We start from the raw sequence: 24,186 nt of genomic DNA, 5'->3' as shown, positions 1-24,186 counted from the left end.
CAGGACAGGCAGGGAGAGAAGAAGGTGGCAGCGGAATTAGCCGATAACTTATACCGATATTCCGGTATAAGATATCGGCTATCGGCCTTAAAGTCCACAGATTATCAGTATCGGCCCTAAAAAAAAGTGATATCGGTCGATCCCTAATCTAGTCTATACAGTCATGGCCGTAAATGTTAGCAACTCTGAAATTTTTCAAGAAATTGAAGTATTTCTCACAGAAAAGGATTGCAGTAACACATGTTTTGCTATCCACATGTTTATTCCCTTTGTGTGTATTGGAACCAATCCAAAAAAGGGAGGAAAAAAAAGCAAATTGGACATAATGTCACACCAAACCCCAAAAATGGTCTGGACAAAATTATTGGCACCCTTTCAAAATTGTGGAAAAATAAGATTGTTTCAAGCATGTGATGCATCTTTAAACTCACCTGGGGCAAGTAACAGTTGTGGGCAATATAAAAATTACACCTGAAAGCAGATAAAAAGGAGAGAAGTTCACTTAGTCTTTTGCATTGTGTGTGTGCCACACTAAGCATGGACAACAGAAAGAGGAGAAGAGAACTGTGAGGACTTGAGAATAAAAATTGTGGAAAAATATCAACAACCTCAAGGTTACAAGGCCATCTCCACAGATCTAGATTTGCCTTTGTCCACAGTGCGCAACATTATAAAGAAGTTTGCAACCCATGGCACTGTAGCTCATCTCCCTGGGCGTGGAAGTAAAAGAAAAATTGATGAAAGGTGTCAATGCAGGATAGTCTGGGATGGTGGATAAGCAGCCCCAAACAAGTTCCAAAGATATTCAAGCTGTCCTGCAGGCTCACGGAGCATCAGTGTAAGTGCGAACTATCAGTCCACATTTAAATGAAATGCTATGGCAGGAGACCCAGGAGGTCTGACACAGACATAAAAAAAAAAAAAAAAAAGAGACTACATTTTGCCAAAATGAACTTGAGTAAGCCAAAATCCATCTGGGAAAACGTCTTGAGAACTGATGATACCAAGATAGAGCTTTTTGGTAAAGCACATAATTCTACTGTTTACCGAAAACAGAATTTTTGTTTACCTACAAAGAAAAGAACACAGTACCTACAGTGAAATATGGTGGAGGTTTAATGATGTTTTGGGGTTGTTTTGCTGCCTCTGGCACTGGGTGCCTTGAATGTGCGCAAGGCATCATGAAATAGGAAGATTGCCAATGGATTTTGGGTTGTACTGTACAGCCCAGTGTCGGAAAGCTGGGTTTGCGTCCAAGATCTTAGGTCTTCCGACAGGACAATGACCCCAAACATACGTCAAAAAGCACCACGAAATGGATGGCAACAAAGTGCTGGAGAGTTCTAAAGTGGCCAGCAATGAGTCCAGATCTAAATTCCATAGAACACATGTGGAAAGATCTTAAAATTATTGTTGGGAAAAGTTGCCCTTGCAATAAGAGACCTGGAGCAGTTTGCAAAGGAAGAGTGGTCCAACATTCCGGCTGAGAGGTGTAAGAAGCTTATTGATGGTTATAGGAAGCCACTGATTTCAGTCATTAAGTTAAGGGTGATAATTTTGTCCAGCCCATTTTTGGAGGCTGGCGTGACATTATGCCCAATTTGCTTTTTTTCCCCTCCTTTTTTGGTTTAGTTCCAATACAAGGGGATATAAAATATAATAAAAGGGAATAAACATGTGTATAGCAAAACATGTGTTACTGCAATCCTTTTCTGTGAGAAATACTTCATTTTCTTGAAAAATTTCAGCGGTGCCAACATTAACAGCCATGACTGTATAATATAAATATTATATATATGTCTTTTTTTTTACATACATACCATACATACACATAGACCCCCCCCTCCTCCCTCCATTCTGGTCCCCTCTGATAGAAAATGGTGAGGTTCAAGTTTGGTGATTTGAGAAAGATATATAGTATGAAAACCGCTTAAGGATCATGCAAAACAAATTGTCCTGGGCTCTAAACCTGGACAATTAGTTTTCATGTTTTTGGTCCCTCCTTGCACTTTAACAATGTTTATGCAGCATGCAAGTTTTGCAAAAGAGGGGGACTTCGATAACCTCAGTTTAAACCAAATTAGCCATCGATTAGTATAGTCTGGCCAGATTAGTTCCTTTCAAAGTGCTACGGTTGCCAGAAAAACTGATGATATGAGCTGTTCACACTAATGAATTTCCCCTATGAGTTACTTCAAGAAGAACTCCGCTTGCAAGCCCAAGGAATCTGCACATCACGGAATCAGTGCTTATTTAACCATAGAAAGAGTCAGGAAAGAAAGTCCAATTGAACAAATCAGATTCAGTCGTGGAATTCCACTGAAAGAATGAACACATTCATTCAGTGGAATTCAGCGACTGAATGCCAACCTGGAAATTCTGCAGTGTGAACTTTGCAGCGGAATCCCATTGAGAGCATTGGGAGGCTGCCACAAGTGGGATTTGCCCTGATTTTCCTCTTGGAAACCATGCAGAATTTCAGTAGTGAGAACGGGCCCAAGCAGTCAGAGTTCTCTTAATTATGTATACATCCTTTCCGGGCAACCAAAGCACTTTGGAAGTAGGGATCGACCGATTATCGGTATGGCCGATATTATCGGCCGATAATCCCGATTTTGGGCATTATCGGTAATTACCTTGCCGATAATGCCCCGCCCCCCGCACCACCCCGCGTTTGAAGTCCCTGCTACTGTTCAGCAGACCCCCTACTTCTGGCTAATTACCGAAGTCTTGTCATAAAAAAAAAAAAAAAAAAAAAAGAATGGTTGTCAAGGGGTTAAAAACTGATTCAACACACTCGTGTGCGCCTCAGAAATGTATTGTAAAACAGATGCAGAAAAGAATACGAAAACACAAAAAAAAACAAATGAAATTGATGCAAGTCAACTTACCCTACGCATGGCTTCCTCCTCTTCTTGACGCTTCTCGTAATGTGCAAAGTCATCAAAGATAGAGGTTGTATGCTTGAAAGTCGCAATTATTTTAAGGACTTGCTTGGCTTTTTCTAGGGGTACCTCTTGAGTGTCCCTTGAGTTGGTAACAGGCTTATTATCGTTGTTTTCCAAACGAATGTGTCGCAGTTGGTTGTTAGGAACGTCCTTGACAAAGACCCATTTGACCTCGAACTTTCCCTTCCACTTGTCTTGTGACCAGACTCCAGCATAGGCATTATAGTCTACAACAGACTTCATCTCCGCAACTCCACAAAAATGTCCACTCCCGTTTACGCTGAAGAGTAAATAAAGTGGGCCTTTACCATTCAAGGATCGGTAAGCAGCATCCAAACGCTTATTGCCATGTTCAGTACTGCACCAGATCGAGTACTTGATAGAGCGGTGGATATCGTCCTCTGAGTAGCTTTTGATTATGAACACACGCCCATTTTTCAGACTCCAATCAAAGTCTTTGGGATTATAGTTGTTTATGGCCTTCAATTTCTCCAGTACAGGGTGAACCTCAACACCAGGGGAGGAGCTAACAGGCACAACACCTAAGCTAAAGTTCTCATTGCCAGTCACATTGTTCTGATTGAAGCCTACTCCCCTGTTCCTAGGTGCCACCCAGCGGTTCTGGAGCTGCTGCTGCACCTGGTGTGGGGGGGCCTGCTGCTGAGGTCCTTGTTGCTGTTGTGGCTGTTGCTGAAGCTGCTGTTGAGGCAGTTGGTTTTGCACCATGGGTAGAGGTTGAGTTAATGGCTGAGGCTGCTGTATTACAGGCTGAGGAGGCAGAATTGGCTGAGCAAGAGGGGTCTTTACCACAGCCCCCTTGTCGTCCCAAGTTCCAATATTGATGTTGTGTTTTATAGGCGGTGGAGGAACTGCAGTGCTACCAATACCCATATTGCCCTTAGGTTTAAGTTTAGGCTGAGGTTTTGCTGGCTTTCGAGCAATGGCAGCCCAAGAGGTTGGTTTGGGGGCTGAACTGCTAACTGGAGGCACACTATTTGCCGCTATACTAGTCATTCCTACACTAGTCAAGGCTGAACCAACAGTTTTTGTTACTGCAGCAGTCATGTCCCCACCGATTTTAAGTCCTGTCATTCCTTGCTCAATGCTGTTTATCCCTGGCACTTTGCTTAAAGTATCACTGCCAAAACCAGCTTGTCCGTCAGCAATGGCTCTACCGAGGGAACTAGGTGGGTATCCGTAGCTGCTGCTATATGCAGAACTTTGAGTTGATTGTCCCTGAGATCCACTTGTCCCCCATGTGGAGAAGTCTGCATTCCCAGGAAAAAAATTAAACCCATGCTGGCTAAGGAAAGGAGGAGTGTTCCCCAAAGCTCCAGGCTGACTAAACACTCCATCTGGTATGTAGTGGTGTTCCCCATTGCTCATCTGTCCATACAAGTACGGCATCGGTGGGTCTCCTGCGGTTGACCATGCTGCTTCACCAAGGGAGTAAGGAAATCCAATGGATGGAGCATAATAACTAGGCATGTAAGGGTCTGACATTGGTGGATAGCTATTACTCTGTAATAAAAAACAAATAGGGTTAAGATTGGCAGACATGCTAAAAACCTGACAATTTTCTACATTTTCTACATTAAAGGCTGCATATTGCATAAAAATAATTTTTTTTATCTAATACTGTTTTTAGCCGTTTTCATACTGGGTAACACATGACAAAGGTAACTGCTACCAATGGCCATCTTTCTTGGGGCTGCTGACAAAATACATTATTGTATTCCATAATGGTGGCATTAAACAGGTACCTTGGGAAGCTGGTGTGAGGTCACTGTTCATTTATGGACACTATCACAGGCAGATATGCAGGGAACCCAGGGTCAGCTGTGCCACATGCAATGATGCCAGCCTCTTTCCTGTCCTACTCCTAAGCACCTTTAAGCGATAGTCAGCGACCCAACATACATTTTGCATTAGTTTGCAATACCACCTCTTTGGCAGAAGTAGACATGTCAAAATAGAAATTTTGAAGCTATGGGAAAAATAAAAATAAAATTTCCCCCAGAAAAAAAAAGTTTAAATATTAAAATGCAGAGTGGAGTTTTAAAATTAAAAATCTTATTACACTGGGAACATTAAATGCAATGTATGTAAAAGTGTTAATGAGAGATATTCAAGAACTCAAAGATTCTCAGGTATCCTTCATTAAGGTCCAAATGTTATATAGTTTAAATATTGTGTTATAAACAAAATCCCAATGTTTCAATTTTTTTTCCACTGATACAGTCCAAAAATGGGCCGGCTGGAGTTGCTAGCTCACTCCGTCCGGCTAATTGAATGATTGAAATGAATAGGTTGCATCATGGGAACAGGCAGGGAACAGGCAGCAGCCGATTTTTACATTTTCCTGGCTTCCCAAATAGTGGAAAAAAGAAGAAAAAAAAGTCCCAATTTTTTTTTTTTGGAGGCCTTCCCATCCATAGAAGAAAGCTTATTACTGGTTTTAGAAATTTTGATTGGCTGTTATCAGCCCCAAGAAAAGAAAAAAAATCAGACATCTTTTTAGACATAGACGTGTCTGTGCCACATAGACGTGTCTGTGCCACTGTTTTGTTTTAGGGTGCATTCACACCACAATATGGGCAAAAGGCAGCCGGATCTGGTGGGCGAATTTAAAAACCGTCTGCTGTTGAATAACCGCTGTACCCGTGCCGCATCCCATTCATTTCAATAATCCAGAGGGAGTCAGCTAGTAACTCCGGTTGGCTCATTTTTGGACAGTAGTAGTGTTTTTTGTTGCCAGATTGAAAATCATGGTCTGCTGCGGTTCCAGTCCGTCAACAAACGCTGATAGTCCAAAAATGAGCCGGGTGGAGTCACTAGCTGACTCCATCTAGCTCATTGAAATGAATGGTATTTGGCGGCGATACGCAGCCAGTTTTCACATTTTCCTGGTGGATCTGGCTGCTGTATGCCCAAATCATGGTGTGAATGCGCCCTTACACAAAACTGTGCAAGTTGCTTGACTGGCTTTCTAATGAAAGCAATTGCAAAACCTTTTGGTTTTGCATGCTTTACAACATATCAAAGGTTTTTGTATCTGACAGTGCCCATTTAAGGGTCAGGAAAGAATTGCAAGTATGGAAAGATAACAAATCAAGTTCAATTTGTGTGACACTAAAAGTACCCTGTCCGGCATGCTGGGATTTGTAGTTTTGCAACAGCTGGGGACACACTAGAAAACACAACTAGAAGTTTGCACTTGCCATATACTTTAGCCAATGTGCTTCTTACACTTCTTTAAGCTTTAATGCATAAACTATATGAAAGAATATAAATTATATATACTGTATGTATAGAGATATATATATTAAACAGGTGTAATATAACCCTCTCCTTTCAGAGAGTAAAACACCATGTGCACCCACTGATGTATAATAGAGTGATTCCGTGTAGGCCACTCTTCCACCAGATGGTTCCTTTCAGCTCAGTCATTAACTATTTATCACATTTCAGAAGTCAACAGAACGTTCAATGGTTTTTCACACAAGTAAACAGTGAGTGAACTCCTTGTTTGTCAGTAACTTGACACACTTTTTAGTTTTTTTTAGCTGGCAAGAAGGTGCAGCCTGTTTTATTAGTACATTGCCCTCTTATAAGACATGACGAGATTTCACTATTCGGAAACAACTGTTCAAAAAATAAATATATAAAAACAAATTAGTGATTATATTAATTATACCTTAAAAACTGCTTAAAAAGTACAGGATTCACAAACCACCCACCCCCTAAACTAGCGATTAGGGGTCAAAAGGACCTAGCACGCTATAATCCAATCATCCATCACCATCTACATCCACTTTTAAGCCCCTTAACGACTTGCTTCCTCGCCATCTGATCGATTCTCCAAGGCTCCAGTCGGCCGCAGCAGGCTGGAGCAATGGAGTACCGATAACACTGATCAATGCTATGCTATGGCATAGCATTGACCTGTGTATGCAATCTAATGATTGAATTTAATAGTCCCTATGGGGACAAAAAAAAAAAAAAAAGTGTTAATATCCAGAATTGCGTATTTATGATCACTTTGAATACCTTAAGAAATGTATAAAAAGAAATCAAAAGTCCCATCAAAACAAAAAATTGTTCCAATAAAAACTACAGACCATGTTGCAAAAAGTTTGCCCTCATAAAGCCCCGTATGCAGAAAAATAAAAGTTCTAGGGATCAGAAGATAATTTTAAACATATCAATTTGCCGATAAAAAGTCATAATTGTTTAACAGAAAATAAAACCTATATTCATTTGTTTTTTTTTTAATTGTCTGTAACTACAGAATAAATATAAATTGTCATTTTTACCGAAATGTGCACTGCGTGGTATCAGAAGACCCCAAGAATTACAAAATGGTGGTGTTTTTTTTTTCAAATTTTGCCCCCACATTTTCTTTTTTGTTTCGCCAAAGATTTTGTGGTGAAATGATTGTCGTCATTAGAGTACAATTGGTGGCACAAAAAACAAGCCCTCATATAGGTCTGTAGGTTGAAAATTAAAAGCGATATGATTTTTAGAAGGTGAGGTGGAAAAAATGAATCTACGTCCTTAAAGCGTACCCATCATATCACAGGAAAAAAAAAAAAGTTATGTTACTCTGTACTTCATCCTGATCATATACATATAACTTATGTTCCTAGCTGCTGTATTTCTTTTAAAATCAGCTTATATCAGATCACACTGAATTTCCATCTTCTCTCAGGCAGGGGGCGTGTTCCTCTCTTGCCCTCACTGCACATGACTAAACTTCCTCCCTCACTGTGTGTCACTGAGCTGTCGTCCTCAAGTAATCTCCTTAATACTGGGGTGGCACACTGTAACAAACCACCTCCCCATGTAATCTCATTACTACTGGGATCACACACTGATAACACAATAACACCACCTTCCTCATGCCATCTCCTTACTACTGGGATGAGACACTTTAACAAACCTCCTCCTCATGACATCTTTTTACTACTGAGGTGCACATTGTAACAAATCCCCTCCCATTGCCATCTCCTTACTACTGGGCTGGCACACTGTAACAAACCCTCTCCCCATCCCCTTACTACCGCGGTACATGATGCGGTGTAAGGCTGAACATGCTGTCACACTTGTGCTCCTTTATGCTATGGACGGAGCTGTGCACTGAATCATTCTTCTCTCACTCGATGCTGCTGGGGAGATGTGAGGGGGTGTGGCCTCCTCAGCCAATCACAGCAACTCACACACTGCCTCTGCGCTGTGTTTTTTGAGATCTTCACACAGGGAGCACACACAGCCCCCGCTCCCCCTCTCACTTCCTGTATTCTGACCGACTAACTGATGTCGCTAATGTCGGAAGGACCATAGTAACAGGTGTGGGACATTTTATGAGGACCTCTAGTGGCCACTTTTATAGGAGCAGTTTTCTAAAGGAAACTGAAGGGAAAAAAAAATAATGAAATAGTATCGGGGACATTAAAAGAGTCCCCGATACCATGCAAATGGCTAGTATCGGCCCAGATACCGATACCAGTATCGGGACATCCCTAAATGGGAGCATGCATGAGTCATGTGTGCTTTATATTCATCTTTCATATAGGGCTGCCTGCTTGACGAAGTGTCCGGTTTAGACCAGAAACGCGTTTTAGTGCCAATAAATCCACTTTTAGGACTAACCACTGGATGTCCTAGCTTTTACTATTGAATAGACCAGCGCTGGGAAAAGTTTTTTTTTTCCATATCAAGTGTTTTATATTGATGGCCTGTCTGACTCCTGACTAAAGGGGGGGGGGGGGGGTCACAGCTTCATTTTCTACTAGGCACAGCTCCATACATTTAGTAGTGGTTGTACACTTTAACGGGAGCTGACATCTACAGACCCTTCAATAAGTCAATTGGCAGGGGGAAGGGGGGGTTTCTGGGACATGCAATCAATATAAAAGAAACAAGAAACCCCATTAACATTAAAACAAACATGCCATATGGCGCATACATGTTTATGGAGTGTGGAGACAGTAGTTCAGACCAGGGCAGATTTATTATTGTTGGCATCTGGACAGCTTAAGGAGGTATTTTCAGCATTTAAAATAAAATATGTATCTAATTGTAGCCTCTCCCATTGACAGTGCATGAAGGACATGTCGACTGCATGCTCCAAGCAACAGGAAGATTCAGGGCCACGTTCTGGAGATGTCCTTTAGGACACTATGTCACCACTTTGTGTCATTTGGTGCAATTTTGGTACCCCATTTAACCCCTTAAAGACCCCGGACGTAGATTTACGTCCGCGGCCGGCTCCCGTATCTTCGGATCAAAGTTGATTGCGGTGTCAAATCCGTGAAAAATCACTGCCGGTTAAGCTCAGCGGAGCTGTCCGGGACCGCTGAGGTGAAATCGCGGCGTCCCGAACAGCCGATAGGACAGAGGAAGGTGCCTAACCATGCTCCACGCTGTCCGATCGGCATTTGATTGCTATAAGCCTGAGATCCAGGCTCGAGCATTCAAGTGTAGATTACACTGATCAATGCTATGATATGCTATACCATTGTTCAGTGTATGCAATCAAAGTATTGCAAGTAATAGTCCCCTATGGGGGGTAAAAAGTGTAAAAAAAGAAATAAATAAAAAAAGGATTACATTTGATTTAACCCCTTTCTAAATAATAGTTTGAATCACCCCCTTTTCCAATCTAAACAAAAATTAAAAAAAACATATGTGGTATCGCCGCGCGTGTAAACGTCCGAACTATTAAAAAAAAAAAAAAAAAAAAAAAGTTATAGGGATCAGACAATGACCATTTTAAAACATACAATTTTTGGTGCATGTAGTTATAATTTTTTTAAAGTAGTAAAATAAAGAAAAATCTAAATAAATTGGGTATCATTGTAAACGTATGGATCTACAGAATAAATATATGGTGTCATTTTTACCAAAAAGTGATTGTGTAGAATTGGAATCTCCCAAAAGTTACAAAATGGTGTTTTCTCAAATTTTGCCCCACAAATACTTTTTTTCTGGGTTCGCTGTAAATTTTGTGGTGAAATGATTGATGTCATTACAAAGTACAATTGGTGGCACAAAAAAAATAAGCCTTCATGTGAGTCTGTAGGAGCAAAATTGAAAGTTATGATTTTTAGAAGGTGATGAGGAAAAAACTAAAGTGCAAAAATGGAAAAACCCTGCGTCCTTGAGGGGTTACGCTTTTTTTTGTTAATATAGCAGTTTTCTAACATGACAACAAAGGTGTAAAGAAAAGTGTATGAAAAACAGTCAGTCAACCTCCACTCCCCCAATTAAGACAATTTGGATCAGATGTATTAATCTGTATTTTATTATTCAGACATTCATTTTTTTCTCAAGTTTACTAGCATATCACTGTCAACCAAGATCGGAACCTTAACCCACCTGATTCGTCTGGCTGGTTAGATATGGCTCAAAGTCATCATCGTTTACTGCATCTTTCTGATGCATTGAACCGTTCTGTACTGCAACTGAACAGAAAAACTGTTGTTAGCTTACAACATAACAGTATTGTCTATACACAACTATAATATAAAGTACAGGCAAAACATATACCCTACAAGTAAATGCCTTTGGCAAAGAAGTTAAAGGGGTATTCCAGGCAAAAACTTTTTTTTTATATATCAACTGGCTCCGGAAAGTTAAACCGATTTGTAAATTACTTCTATTAAAAAAAATCTTAATTCTTCCAATAGTTATTAGCTTCTGAAGTTAAGTTGCTGTTTTCTGTCTAACTGCTCTCTGATGACTCACGTCCCGGGAGCTGTGCAGTTCCTATGGGGATATTTTCCCATCATGCACAGCTCCCGGGACGTGACATCATCATTGAGCAGTTAGACTGAAAACTTCAGAAGCTAATAACTATTGGAAGGATTAAGATTTTTTAATAGAAGTAATTTACAAATCTGTTTACCTTTCCGGAGCCAGTTGATATATAAAAAAAATAAGTTTTTGCCTGGAATACCCCTTTAAGTTTGTTGATATGTATCCAACTATTTTAAAACACCTATCAATGAGCCAAACAGCATCACAGCACAAACTAGACATTCAGCTTCCTATATAGGACAAGGACATTCGGCAGGGACTTTGTGAACCAACTAGCTTTAACCCCTTAAGGACCCAGCCATTTTACACCTCAGGACCCGGCCATTTTTTGCAATTCTGACCACTGTCACTTTAAACATTAATAACTCTGGAATGCTTTTAGTTATCATTCTGATTCCGAGATTGTTTTTTCGTGACATATTCTACTTTAACATAGTGGTAAAACTTTGTGGTAACTTGCATCCTTTCTTGGTGAAAAATCCCAACATTTTATGAAAAATTTGAAAATTTTGCATTTTTTTAACTTTGAAGCTCTCTGCTTGTAAGGAAAATGGATATTCCAAATAATTTTTTTTTTTTATTCACATATACAATATGTCTACTTTATGTTTGCATCATAAAATTGACGTGTTTTTACTTTTGGAAGACACCAGAAGGCTTCAAAGTTCAGCAGCAATTTTCCAATTTTTCACAAAATTTCCAAACTCACAATTTTTCATGGACCAGTTCAGGTTTGAAGTGGATTTGAAGGGTCTTCATATTAGAAATACCCCACAAATGACCCCATTATAAAAACTGCACCCCCCAGAGTATTCAAAATGACATTCAGTCCGCGTTTTAACCCTTTAGGTGTTTCACAGGAATAACAGCAAAGTGAAGGAGAAAATTCACAATCTCCATTTTTTACACTCGCATGTTCTTGTAGACCCAATTTTTGAATTTTTACAAGGGGAAAAAGGAGAAAATGTATACTTATATTTGTAGCCCAATTTCTCTCGAGTAAGCACATACCTCATATGTCTATGTAAAGTGTTCGGCGGGCGCAGTAGAGGGCTCAGAAGCGAAGGAGCGACAAGGGGATTTTGGAGAGTACGTTTTTTTGAAATGGTTTTTGGGAGGCATGTTGCATTTAGGAAGCCCCTATGGTGCCAGAACAGCAAAAATCCCCCACATGCCATACCATTTTGGAAACTAGACCCCTTGAGGTACGTAACAAGGAATAAAGTGAGCCATAATACCCCACAGGGGTTTCACGACTTTTGCATATGTAAAAAAATAAAAATAAAATTTCACTAAAATGTGTGTTTCCCCCCAAATTTCACATTTTTGCAAGGGTTAATAGCAGAAAATACCCCCCAAACATTGTAACCCCATCTCTTCTGAGTATGGAGGTATCCCATAAGTTGACCTGAGGTGTACTATGAGTGAACTACAATGCTCAGAAGAGAAGGAGTCATATTTGGCTTTTTGAGAGCAAATTTTGCTCGGGGGCATGTCGCATTTAGGAAGCCCCTATGGTGCCAGGACAGCAAAAAAAAACACATGGCATACCATTTTGGAAACTAGACCCCTTGTGGAACGTAACAAGAAATAAAGTGAGCCTTAATACCCCACAGGGGTTTCACGACTTTTGCATACGTAAAAATAAAATAAAAAAAATCACTAAAATGTGTGTTTCCCCCCAAATTTCACATTTTTACAAGGGTTAATAGCAGAAAATACCCCCCAAAATTTGTAACCACATCTCTTCTGAGTATGGAGGTACCCCATAAGTTGACCTGAAGTGCACTATGGGCGAACTACAATGCTCAGAAGAGAAGGAGTCATATTTGGCTTTTTGAGAGCAAATTTTGCTCGGGGGGCATGTCGCATTTAGGAAGCCCCTATGGTGCCAGGACAGCAAAATAACCCCCACATGGCATACCATTTTGGAAACTAGACCCCTTGAGGAACGTAACAAGGCATAAAATGAGCATTTACCCCCCACTGGTGTCTGTCAAATCTTTGGAACAGTGGGCTGTACAACATTTTTAATTTGCACAGCCCACTCTTCCAAAGATCCGTCAGACACCTGTGGGGGGTAAATTCTCACTGCACCCCTCATTACATTCCGTGAGGGGTCTAGTTTCCGAAATGGGGTCACATGTGGGGTTTTGTTTTTTTTGCGTTTGTCAAAACCGCTGTAACAATCAGCCACCCCTGTGCAAATCACCTCAAATGTACATGGTGCACTCTCCCTTCTGGGCCTTGTTGTGCGCCCCCAGAGCACTTTGCGCCCACATATGGGGTATCTCCGTAGTCGGGAGAAATTGTGTTACAAATTTTGTGGGGCTTTTTTCCCCTTTACCTCTTGTCAAAATGAAAAGTATAGGGCAACACCAGCATGTCAGTGTAAAAAGTTTATTTTTTTTACACTAACATGCTGTTGTAGACCCCAACTTCACCTTTTCATAAGGGGTGAAAGGAGAAAAAGACCCCCAAGATTTGTAAGGCAATTTCTCCCGAGTACGGCGATACCCCATATGTGGCCCTAAACTGTTGTCTTGAAATACGACAGGGCTCCAAAGTGAGAGCGCCATGTGCATTTGAGGTCTGAATTAGGGATTTGCATAGGGGTGGACATAGGGGTATTCTACGCCAGTGATTCCCAAACAGGGTGCCTCCAGCTGTTGTAAAACTCCCAGCATGCTTGGACAGTCAACGGCTGTCTGGCAATACTGGGAGTTGTTGTTTTGCAACAGCTGGAGGCTCCATTTTGGAAAGAGTGGCGTACCAGACGTTTTTCATTTTTATTGGGGAGGGAGGGGGGCTGTGTAGGGGTATGTGTATATGTAGTGTTTTTTACTTTTTATTTTATTTTGTGTTAGTGTAGTGTAGTGTTTTTAGGGTACAGTCACACGGGCGGGGGGATTACAGCGAGTTTGAGCTGCCGCGCAAAATTTGCTGCATCGCAAACTTGCAGCCCGATACTCACTGTAAGCCCCCTGCCCATGTGAGTGTATCCTGTACATTCACAGGGGGGGACCTCCAGCTGTTGCAAAACTACAACTCCCAGCATGCCTGAGAATGTTTGGGAGTTGTGGTTTTGCAACAGCTGGAGGCACACGGGTTGGGAAACACTGAGTTAGGAAACAATGTTTCCCAACCAGTGTGCCTCCAGCTGTTGCAAAACCACAACTCCCAAACATTCTCAGGCATGCTGGGAGTAGAAGTTCGGCAACATCTTTAGAGCCAGATGTTGCCGAACTACAACTCCCAGCATGCTTGGAGTTGTAGTTTTGCAACATCTGGAGGACTACAGTTTGCAGACCACTAATACAGTGGTTCCCAATCTGTGCCCTTCCAGATGTTGCAAAACTACAACTCCCAGTATGCCAAAACTGTCCAGGCATGCTGGGAGTTGTAGTTCTGCAACATCTGAAGGGCCAGATGTTACAGAACTACAACTCCCAGCATGCCTGGACAGTAAGGGCATGCTGAGGATGTGTAGTTTTGCAACATCTGGAAGGGCACAGTGGTCTCCAAACTGTGGACCTCCAGATGTTGCAAAACTGCAACTCCCAGCATGCCCAGACGCCAAGGGCTGTCTGGGCATGCTGGGAGTTGTAGTTTACAGGGTCCTATTACAGCAATGCATGTCGCTTTACGGCGACGTGCATTGCTGTAAAGGGCCCGACCGCGGCTGAAGATCCACTCACCTGTCGCCGCCGCCGCCGTCTTTATCGTCTGGATCCGGGTCTTCAGGGACGAGGTAAGTACCGGGGCCGGTCCCCAGCACTCCCCCGTCCCCCGCCGCGTCCTCCGGTCTTCCTCCCGTCCTCTCCGGACTTTCAGGGGCCGGACAGGACGGGAGGAAGTAACCGCCCCCCCTCCTGCGATTGGTCGGTTAACTAACCGACAGATCGCAGGGGATCGGAGGAGGTGGCCGGCTTGCCACCTCGCTTCTATACTCCAGCATGGTACTGGCTGTCTGTGACAGCCGGGATCATGCGAAATTACCGGGCGGTCGGGTCCCAGAGACCCGATCAGCCCGGTATCGCCGCAGATCGCAAGGGCGATTTCCCTTGCGATTTGCGGCGATCGCCGACATGGGGGGCCTACATGGCCCCCCTCGGCGTTTGCCCTGGATGCCTGCTGAAGGATTTCAGCAGGCATCCAGTTCCGATCTCTGCCCGGCGAGCGGCAGAAACTGGAAAACGCCATGACGTATGCATACGTCATGGGTCCTTAAGACCCAGGGTGTGAAGACGTATGCATACGTCATGGGTCCTGAACAGGTTAAGCTTGCAGTAGCTGGTAAAGTGGCTGCACGTGGAGGATTTGTTATTTAGTTAATTTTTATTTATTTTTTTTGAATATTCTACTTTTCTACAGTGATTTAACAAGTAAAGCTGCAAGACAAAGTAAGTAAACTTATACTGACCTGGATTTGAACATAGATAAGCGGAACATGGTCCAATTGTTACCTAAACCTGGGTCAACACACAGATTTCTGCCCAATCTTACAGATAGTTAAAAGTTTTAGTGTCATTTGAAAAAAAACATTTGACATGTCATTCAGACATGACAATTGGTATGAGTAGCACTCTACACCACATTCAGCCGCCCGGTCCAACTCTAACTCCATAGACTAATTGAGTGAAAGATTTGGACTTGACTGACAGCTGGAGATTGATGTGCATGCTGCTGCACACTTCACTGGCTTATACCTTGAGATCATAGCAGGTCTCAGAACTTAGACCTAGTGTGATCTAAAATGTTGATAAAACAGGAAGACACGCCAGAAGTTTTATTTTTTTTTAAAAGACACTAATGCTTTAGGTTGCTCTGAGTGGTCAGCCTACACCTAGTGATACTTTATTAGGAGAAAACCAAATCTCATCTGTTCTGTCCCAGGAGATTGTGGGCAGTCCCAGCAGCTGGACCCCCCCCGATCAGACAATTTATCCCCCTATCCTTTGGATAGGGAATAGGTTGTTTAGGGGCAGAGTACCCCTTTTAAGTTGATAACCTGTAGATACACCTGTAACTGCAAATAAGACTTGTGCAACATTGAGAAGGAATTTAGGACCACTCTTTTCTGCAAACATACGCACTGCAGTTTTTTTTCCCCCCAGTGTTTCTACAGCTGTTGCAAACTACAACCCCCAGCATGCTGTACGCAACAGGCAGAAGCAACCTGTTTGGAAAACACTGGTTTAAATTAATGTAATTTGACCAGAACATCAATTTCTGTTGTGAATTTTCACCAATTTTAATGCAGTATAGGTGAACACATGATAAATCCACAGCAGAAGCTGCATTTAACATGGGGGACGACGACAAATCCCGCTGTGTGTGGACTTCACCTTCACACTATCAATCAGTTGTGACATATTAGGCTGGGTTCACACTGCGTTTTCTCCCATACAGGAGCGCATACGGCAGGGGGGAGCTAAAACCTCACGCTCCCATATGTCATTCATTTCAATGAGCCGGCCGGAGTGAAACGTTTGGTCCGGTCTGCTCATTTTTGCGTTGTATGCGCTTTTACAACCGGTCCTAAAACCGTGGTTGACCACAGTTTTGGGTCCGGGGAAAAAGCGCATACAGCGCAAAAATGAGCCGACCGGACCGAATGTTTCACTCCGGCCGGCTCATTGAAATGAAGGACATACGGGAGCGCGAGGTTTTAGCTCCCCCCTGCCGTATGCGCTCCCGTATGGGAGAAAACGTGATGTGAACCCAGCCTTATAAAAATTGGAGTCATTTTATTGTTAACCATGCAGTATTAGAAATAGTGCAAATGAAAAATGGGGTCGAATGCTGATGGAAACTACTCATCACTGTTACATTTCTCTAAAAAGCCTGCAAAATTAAAGGGGGGGGGGGGGGGGACTGACCGTCTGGTCAACCCTCCAGGATTCCTGTGAACCAGTAGGTTAAACCTCCCCCATTCTAACATTTCCCATAGGGAACTATTTATTCGTGCCTGTTCCTGCGCCAACACCTGCAAAACCTACATACAACAAACAGTAACAACAGAATCTTGTTATAAGTAGAGGGGGGTGCAATACTCCATTTTTTATGACTGCACAGCTTGTCTATGACAAATAGCCACATAAAGTATATGCAGACATAATTCCGTAGTAGCTCAAAGGAATCCCAAGAGAGCGGAAACCTTCTAATCGATCTGTTTCCTTCAGTCGGATTACCATCCTCCATAGGGCTGGTTTACAGACGTGCTGCATTCTCACACTTGTGTACTCACAAGCCCATAAGTCAGTGTTTCCCGATCAGCGTGCCTCCAGCTGTTGCAAAACTACAACTCCCAGCATGCCAGGACAGCCGTTGGCTGTCCAGGCATGCTGGGAGTTGCAGTTTTGCAACAGCTTGAGGCACCCTGGTCGAGAAACACTGGCCTATAGAAACCTTTATATCCCCATGCATGGATGACATTAGCAGCATGTCTTTTGCTGTTGCGATGCCTATGTCAGAACATACTGGGAGTTGTAGTTTTGCAACGGCTGGAGGCACCCTGGTTGGGAAACACTGCCATAAAGTAAACAAGCACACCACGTTAAAGGGGTATTCCAGGTAAAAAAAATTTTTTTTTTTTTTTTTTTTTTTTATATATCAACTGGCTCCAGAAAGTTAAACAGATTTGTAAATTACTTCTATTAAAAAATCTTAATCCTTTCAGTACTTATGAGCTTCTGAAGTTAAGGTTGTTCTTTTCTATCTAAGTGCTCTCTGATGACAAGTGTCTCGGGAACCGCCCAGTTTAGAAGCAAATCCCCATAGCAAGCCTCTTCTAAACTGGGCGGTTCCCGAGACACGTGTCATCAGAGAGCACTTATACAGAAAAGAACAACCTAAACTTCAGACGCTCATAAGTACCGAAAGGATTAAGATTTTTTAATAGAAGTAATTTACAAATCTGTTTAACTTTCTGGAGCCATTTGATATAAGAAAAAAAAAAAAAAAAAAAAAAAAAAATTTTTTTCCTGGAATACCCCTTTAATAAGACATCTTAACTTTGAGGTTAAATTACAGCAGCCTGGGAGAACCGTTAACCCTTTTTAATGCCAATAATACATGTAATACACCATTGCTTTGAGCTGCAGCAATAGTTTATATGGGTTGCCTCACATAGTCCTCTCCTTTCCACATGTCCTATATTGTCATATGGACATAGAGTGGGTCCCCCTTCTCCGCATCCCATTCTGTGAGCCGGTACAGATTTCTGGTGCACTGATCAGAATGGCCGGCACCTACATTTTTCCTGCAGTACAGGTTGCCGGGTTTCTCAGGAATATGACATAATGATCAGCTGATCTATGTGGTGTCTGACTTGTGAAAGAGGACACTTTAAAAAAAAAATAAAAAAAATGATTCCATGATAAAAGCTGTTAAGCCACTATGCACCCTTCCTGACTCTTAGGTGGATGTCAGATGAACATTGGATCACATTGGTATCTCCCCACCCCCTTTAGCAGTAATAAGAGGACACGTGTGCGGTCAGATAGTCCTGTTAAGGGTTTTTCTTCTAAGGGAATAAGACTATGAGCAGTCAGGTCTAATCTCCAGATAATGTGCTAACCGACCCAAGTGTTTAGTGGCACCTGAAGAGCAGAGATTTGTGGTCAGTTCAGTCTCGTGTAGTAATGTAAATGCTGCACATCTTGTACTTGTATCTTAGGCTTGGTTCACACCACGTTTTTTGCAATACAGTTCCCGTATATGTTTTCAATTTAAAAAACGTACGGAACCGTATGCATTGACTCTCCATTGAAAACCGTATGATAAATGATGCATCGGGTTGTGTCCGTTTTGCATCCTGTATGGTTTGTCAGTTTTTTTCCCGTACCCTACCATGGTTTTTGGTCCGGGTGAAAAACCACATTGAAACGTATACTATTTTTATTTTTTTTTTACATGGGAGTCAATGGGAACCGTATGTGCATACGGTTCCTCCCGGTTTTTGACTTTGCGTTTTTTTCTTGGAATTTCAAACAAACAAGTGAAACTTTATTCATAATGGAATGAAAAGTTAAAAACGTATAAGTTTATAAAATATAGTATAATATAATCACCGAATATAAAACACTGCTTAAAGCGTACCTGTCAGATCCAACAAAAATATATATATTTTTTAAATATATCACTCAGTACCTAATCCTGACCATGCACATCTAATTTTTATGTGTCTACCTTTATTTTATTACACTTAATTTAGCTCACTAGTCTAAATTCCTCTCAGAGGGGCGTGGCCTCACTGTGCAGGTCTCCACCCCCTCCCTCGATATGCCGTCTGCTCACATCTCCCCTAGCATTAGCAAAACTACAACTCCCAGCTTGTCCTCACTGACAGTAGCGGGACACAAGCTGACAGTGGGAGGATTTTTCCTCTAGCTGTGAGCCCTGCGATCACAGCTGTCAATCAAGGAAGTGTGTCCATGACATAGGTGATGATGCATGGACACAGCAGGGCTAGTATGTGTCCAAAGCAGGCAGGGGGGCAGTTGTTTGACTGGCTTATTCAGTATGAAATACTGAAACTTTTCTAATGATAGCAATTGCAAAACCTATTGGTTTTGCATGCTTAACAACATATCAAAAGTTTTTGTATCTGACAGTGCCCATTTAAAAAAAACAGATGCAACCGGACATTTTTCAAACCGTATACAGATTAAAATTTGTACACACGTTTTCATACAGTTTAGTCGGGTTTTTGAGGAATCCGTTTTTTCTTTTTAATCAAAAACCTGATACGGGAACTGTATTGCAAAAATGTGGTGCGAGCCTTAGGATATATCATGCCCCTCAGACTTGGGTAAGGCTTTTTGCTACAAAGACACTTTACTGCTTTTTTTTTTTTATAACAAAATGTTGCTATATTGCACAAACACACCAATGAGTGTGAAATGCTGGGTGACATTGATCCTTATGTACTAGATGTCTACCATTACAAAATATTGGGGTACAGGGGTTCATGTTTTTGATTTACAGTTTACCTTTTGTTTATGGCATAAAAACATTGGAGATTTATCAAAACTTGTCCAGTTGCTGAGTTGCCCATAGCAACCAATCAGATCGCTTTTTTCATTACTCAGAGGCCTTTTCAAAAATGAAAGAAGCCATCTGATTGGTTGCTATGGGCAACTTGTCAACTTTACCCTTGACAGGTTTTGATAAATCTCCCCCAATGTTATAATACCGGAAGATTCTAAAGGCAAGTAACCCATACATCCTTTCCATCACTGCAGGGCCCTTTATCATTGTATGGGATTTGTAAACCTGTTAAACACATTGAAAGATATCGCAAACCTTGTGGCCCCTTCATTCTAGTTTAGGCTATGTTCACACAACGGAATTTCTGTGATTTTGCAAAGCTGGCTGAGGATTTTCTGCAGTTTTCAGGATTACGCGAGTCCCATTGACTTCAATGAGATTCCGCAAAATTAAAAAATGGGTCTATGGGGGAGATTTATCAAAATCTGTCCAGAGGAAAAAGTTGCAGAGTTGCCCATAGCAACCAGATCGCTTCTTTCATTTTTTAAAAGGCCTGTCAAAAATTTAAGAAGCAATCTGATTGGTTGCTATGGGCAACTGCACCTCTCTCTCTCTCTCTACACAAGTTTTGAAAAATCTCCCCCAACATTTTAGCAGAATCTAGAATGTGGAATTTCCACAGCGGAAATAACGCAGTACGAACGTGACAGCGGAATCCCGATTCAACACAACGGCCCTTATTTACTAAGAGTGTTGTGTAGATTTCTTTGTGGGTTTTAATTTCCTACAATTTATTTTCCACTGTATTTAATAAGGTTTCCCTACATTTTCCACTTTCCCTACATTTTGCTTTTTCTACACATAATCTGATCTGTTGGGTTCTCCTCAGCTCAAACCCACCACATTTTATGTGAAAACCTTAGTAAATATGTTGTTTTGTGAAAATTTCGGGAACACGCCCCTTTTCGGAGACCACACCCCCTTTTCCCGCCGTTCACGCACTTTTTTGGGTTTTCTCAACAAAATGGAGAGTTAGTCTGGGTTTTTTCAAAAAGCAAATTCTGGCGCAAAATCGGACACAGACAGAATTTCTAGCGCAATGCGACAGAATCTGGCGCACAACTCGACAAAACTTGTCGGGTTTGCAATAGTAAATGAGGGCCAATGTGCAGTAAATTTTCCGAGCAGGATTTTCTGGTGGAATATCGCTCGAACATTGCCGCTGTATGAACAAAGCCTTAGTCTCTTGCATTGGGGGAGAGAGGAAAATTGGTTGTATCGGAGGGACAATGCTCAAATGTTCTAATCCCTGTCACTAGAACACAGTGTTTTCCAAGCAGAGTACCTCCAGCTGTTGCAAAACTACAACTCCCAGCATGCCCGGACAGCCAAAGGCTGTCCGGGCACGCTGGGAGTTGTAGTTTTGCAACAGCTGGAGGCACACTGCTTGGAAAACACTACTATAAAAGGTGTTCAGTCATTCCGGTCTATTTTACCCTCTTGTATGATCTGTTTGCAGTTGGGCTAAAACCCCATTTCATATTGACCTACACCGCCTACATTTCTTTCATTCAGACTGAACCTTTTGTAAATCCTATTTACCATTCAGGAACATGAATCAACAAGAAATTGAGAAAACAAAGTCTCTGCTGCAAACCATTACAAAGAAAAGACACCCAACTGAAAAACCCAAACCAGGAATTACTCACCGGGCAACTTCCATGCTACACAAGACTTACTCAGTAGTAACACCACCAAGCACGTGTAAGGCTAGCCACCAGTGATCTGATCCTACCGTACAGGACATATATCCGGCTAATGTAGGGTGGCGATAGCATGGAGTAAGGTTATGTTTATACCTATAGAGTATGTCAAGGCATACAGGTGGGTACACACTGCGTTTTTGCTTCCGTTTTCTTAACAGTACATTTCATTTTGCTGCATACAAAAAGATTAGACAACTACACTATTTGTTAGGACAAAAAAATAAATAATAATAATAATAATAATAATAATAAACATTACCTTTTATATAAAGAATATAAAAAATTGTATCTCGATATACAGCAATGGGGGGGGAAAAAATAAAAAATAAATACTGTTTCCCCTTTTTTAGTGTATAAAACACATACACACACAAATATACATATACCAAAAATGCAGTGAGGACCCAGCCTACCACAGCATACCCCCCCACCGGACCCATTAATTTCCATAGACAAAACGTGGTCTAGTAGTGACTACATTCTGTTGATTTCAGAGTGCATACAGTTTTACTACAGGACTCAAAAGTGCGGTCATCAGCACTATGGTGTCCTTCATAAAAATAAAAAATATAAAATATATATAAATAAATATATATATATATATATATATATATATATATATATTTTTTTTTTTTTTTTTTATTATTATTTATTTTTTTCTTACATAAAAGATTGAACATAGTCACTGTATATCACATTCAAGCCACTGAAATTAATGGACATGTCACAGGTATAACACAGTAGTTGTCATCATACCAATATGTGAACATATCCTAAGATGTGACAAGTTTTTTTTTTTTAATAGCCGGTTTAACTACCGGTTAAAATAATTAGTGCATATTTAATTGTCTAGGTGCTCCACGCTTTTTGGCAGATATTAAAAAGTTGTTGGGCCACAGGAGAAAGTATTTTTTTTTTATTCATTTTTTAATTTCCATATAGTTTAAAAAAAAATAAAGAAAAAGAATAATTGCACAATTTGTAATCTTTCTAAGCCAATTTGTGTACACACACTAATATATCTATCTATATCTAACCACATTTCCTACATGTTCTTTTTTCTCTTCTCTGGTCACTGCTAATCTAAATGAAGTTATACACCATCTACAATTGAGACTTACAAAGTGACCTCTCCTGATCTGTCTCTTTTAGTGCATACATGTCATTTCCCATAAAATAATCCTGGGATATATTTTCTTGTGTTGTGCATTTTCTCTATTACTATTAGTAGAATTGTATATGACTAAATAGCCATCTGGGTGTTACCAGTTGGAGGGCATGTCCCTATACAGTCTACCTCTATTGGCTATGATTGGATAGTGCCATACAGTGGAAGGACACCCCCTAACAAGTAACACCCAGTTGACAATGTAGTCATGCATTATCAGGAGGAATAACACCACAGAGCACTGCAGGTATTTACTAAGAGGGACATATCAGGAGTGTTGACCTACAAGAAATGCAATATTAACATACAAGCTAACAGTTATGGTATAAAAGGCAATAAAGCAGGATGTTCTACGATAAAAGCACTTACCTTTGTTTCCCTGTCCTTTAGGTCTCTGCAACAACGTGGAAAAAGAAAGAAAAAGGTCACTGGAATTAAATACACAGAAAATTCTTTAGAAGTCAGAACAGCAAACGCCTACACAAAGTACACTGCACAAAAAAATAAAGGGAACACTTAAACAACACAATGTAACTCCAATCAATCACTTCTGTGGAATCACACTGTACACTCAGGAAGCAACACTGATTGACAATCAATTTCACATGCTGTTGTGCAAATGGAACAGACAACAGGTGGAAATTATAGGCAATTAGCAAGACACACCCCCAATAAAGGAGTGGTTCAGCAGGTGGTGACAACAGACCACTTCTCAGTTCCTATGCTTCCTGGCTGATGTTTGGGTCACTTGAATACTGATGGTGCTTTCACTCTAGTGGTAGAATGAGACAGAGTCTACAACCCACACAAGTGGCTCAGGTAGTGCAGCTCATCCAGGATGGCACATCAATGTGAGCTGTGGCAAGAAGGTTTGCTGTGTCTATCAGCGTAGTGTCCAGAGCATGGAGGCGCTACCAGGAGACAGGCCAGTACATCAGGAGATGTGGAGGAGGCCATAGGAGGACAACAACCTAGCAGTAGGACCGCTACCTCTGCCTTTGTGAAAGGAGGAGTGTTGCCAGAACCCTGCAAAATGACCTCCAGCAGGTCACAAATGTGCACGTGTCCACTCAAACAGTCAGAAACAAACTCCATGAGGGTGGTATGAGGGCCCGACGACCACAGGTGGAGGTTGGGCTTACAGCCCAACACCGTACAGGATGTTTGGCATTTGCCAGAGAACACCAAGATTGGCAAAATCGCCATTGGCACCCTGTGCTCTTCACAGATGAAAGCAGATTCACACTGAGCACATGTGACAAAGTCTGGAGACGCCGTGGAGAACATTCTGTTGCCTTCAACATCTTCCAGGATGACTGCTTTGGTGGTGCATCAGTAATGGTGGTTTTCCACTTTGATTTTGAGTGTGACTCCATATCCAGACCTCCATGGGTTGATAAATTTGATTTCCATTGATAATTTTTGTGTGATTTTGTTGTCAGCACATTCAACTATGTAAAGATGAAAGTATTTCATATGATGAGTTCAT

At 41.4% G+C, this 24,186-nt stretch overlaps 1 protein-coding gene and 1 long non-coding RNA gene across 6 annotated transcripts in view; one reads left to right on the top strand and one right to left on the bottom strand.

Moving 5' to 3' along the window:
• The window catches only part of YTHDF3 (YTH N6-methyladenosine RNA binding protein F3), a 51,449-nt gene that overhangs the window by 17,803 nt on the left and 9,460 nt on the right, over positions 1–24,186 (bottom strand). For 2 of the 4 annotated variants that reach the window (XM_056522035.1, XM_056522032.1), the window contains exons 2-4: positions 23,067–23,091; positions 10,329–10,414; positions 2,892–4,469 (exon numbers count right to left, since the gene is read on the bottom strand). In XM_056522035.1, coding sequence (XP_056378010.1) covers positions 2,892–4,469; positions 10,329–10,394 — 1,644 coding nt within the window. In that variant the 5' untranslated portion in view covers positions 10,395–10,414; positions 23,067–23,091. Of the gene's footprint in view, positions 1–2,891; positions 4,470–10,328; positions 10,415–23,066; positions 23,126–24,186 lie in introns of all 4 variants that reach the window. The other 2 variants (XM_056522033.1, XM_056522034.1) reach the window with 2 other exon arrangements.
• Positions 4,001–23,226, top strand: LOC130274117 (uncharacterized). Of its 2 annotated transcripts, XR_008844248.1 has the most exons (4): positions 4,002–4,135; positions 15,144–15,172; positions 21,373–21,647; positions 23,088–23,226. It is a non-coding gene; the product is annotated as an uncharacterized LOC130274117 (long non-coding RNA). The 2 variants fall into 2 exon arrangements; XR_008844247.1 differs by lacking the exon at positions 15,144–15,172 and having other exon boundaries at positions 4,001–4,135.

This window comes from Hyla sarda, chromosome 5 (assembly GCF_029499605.1).
Source record: "Hyla sarda isolate aHylSar1 chromosome 5, aHylSar1.hap1, whole genome shotgun sequence".
Taxonomy (NCBI): domain Eukaryota; kingdom Metazoa; phylum Chordata; class Amphibia; order Anura; family Hylidae; genus Hyla; species Hyla sarda.
This window is presented reverse-complemented; position numbering and strand designations above follow the sequence as displayed.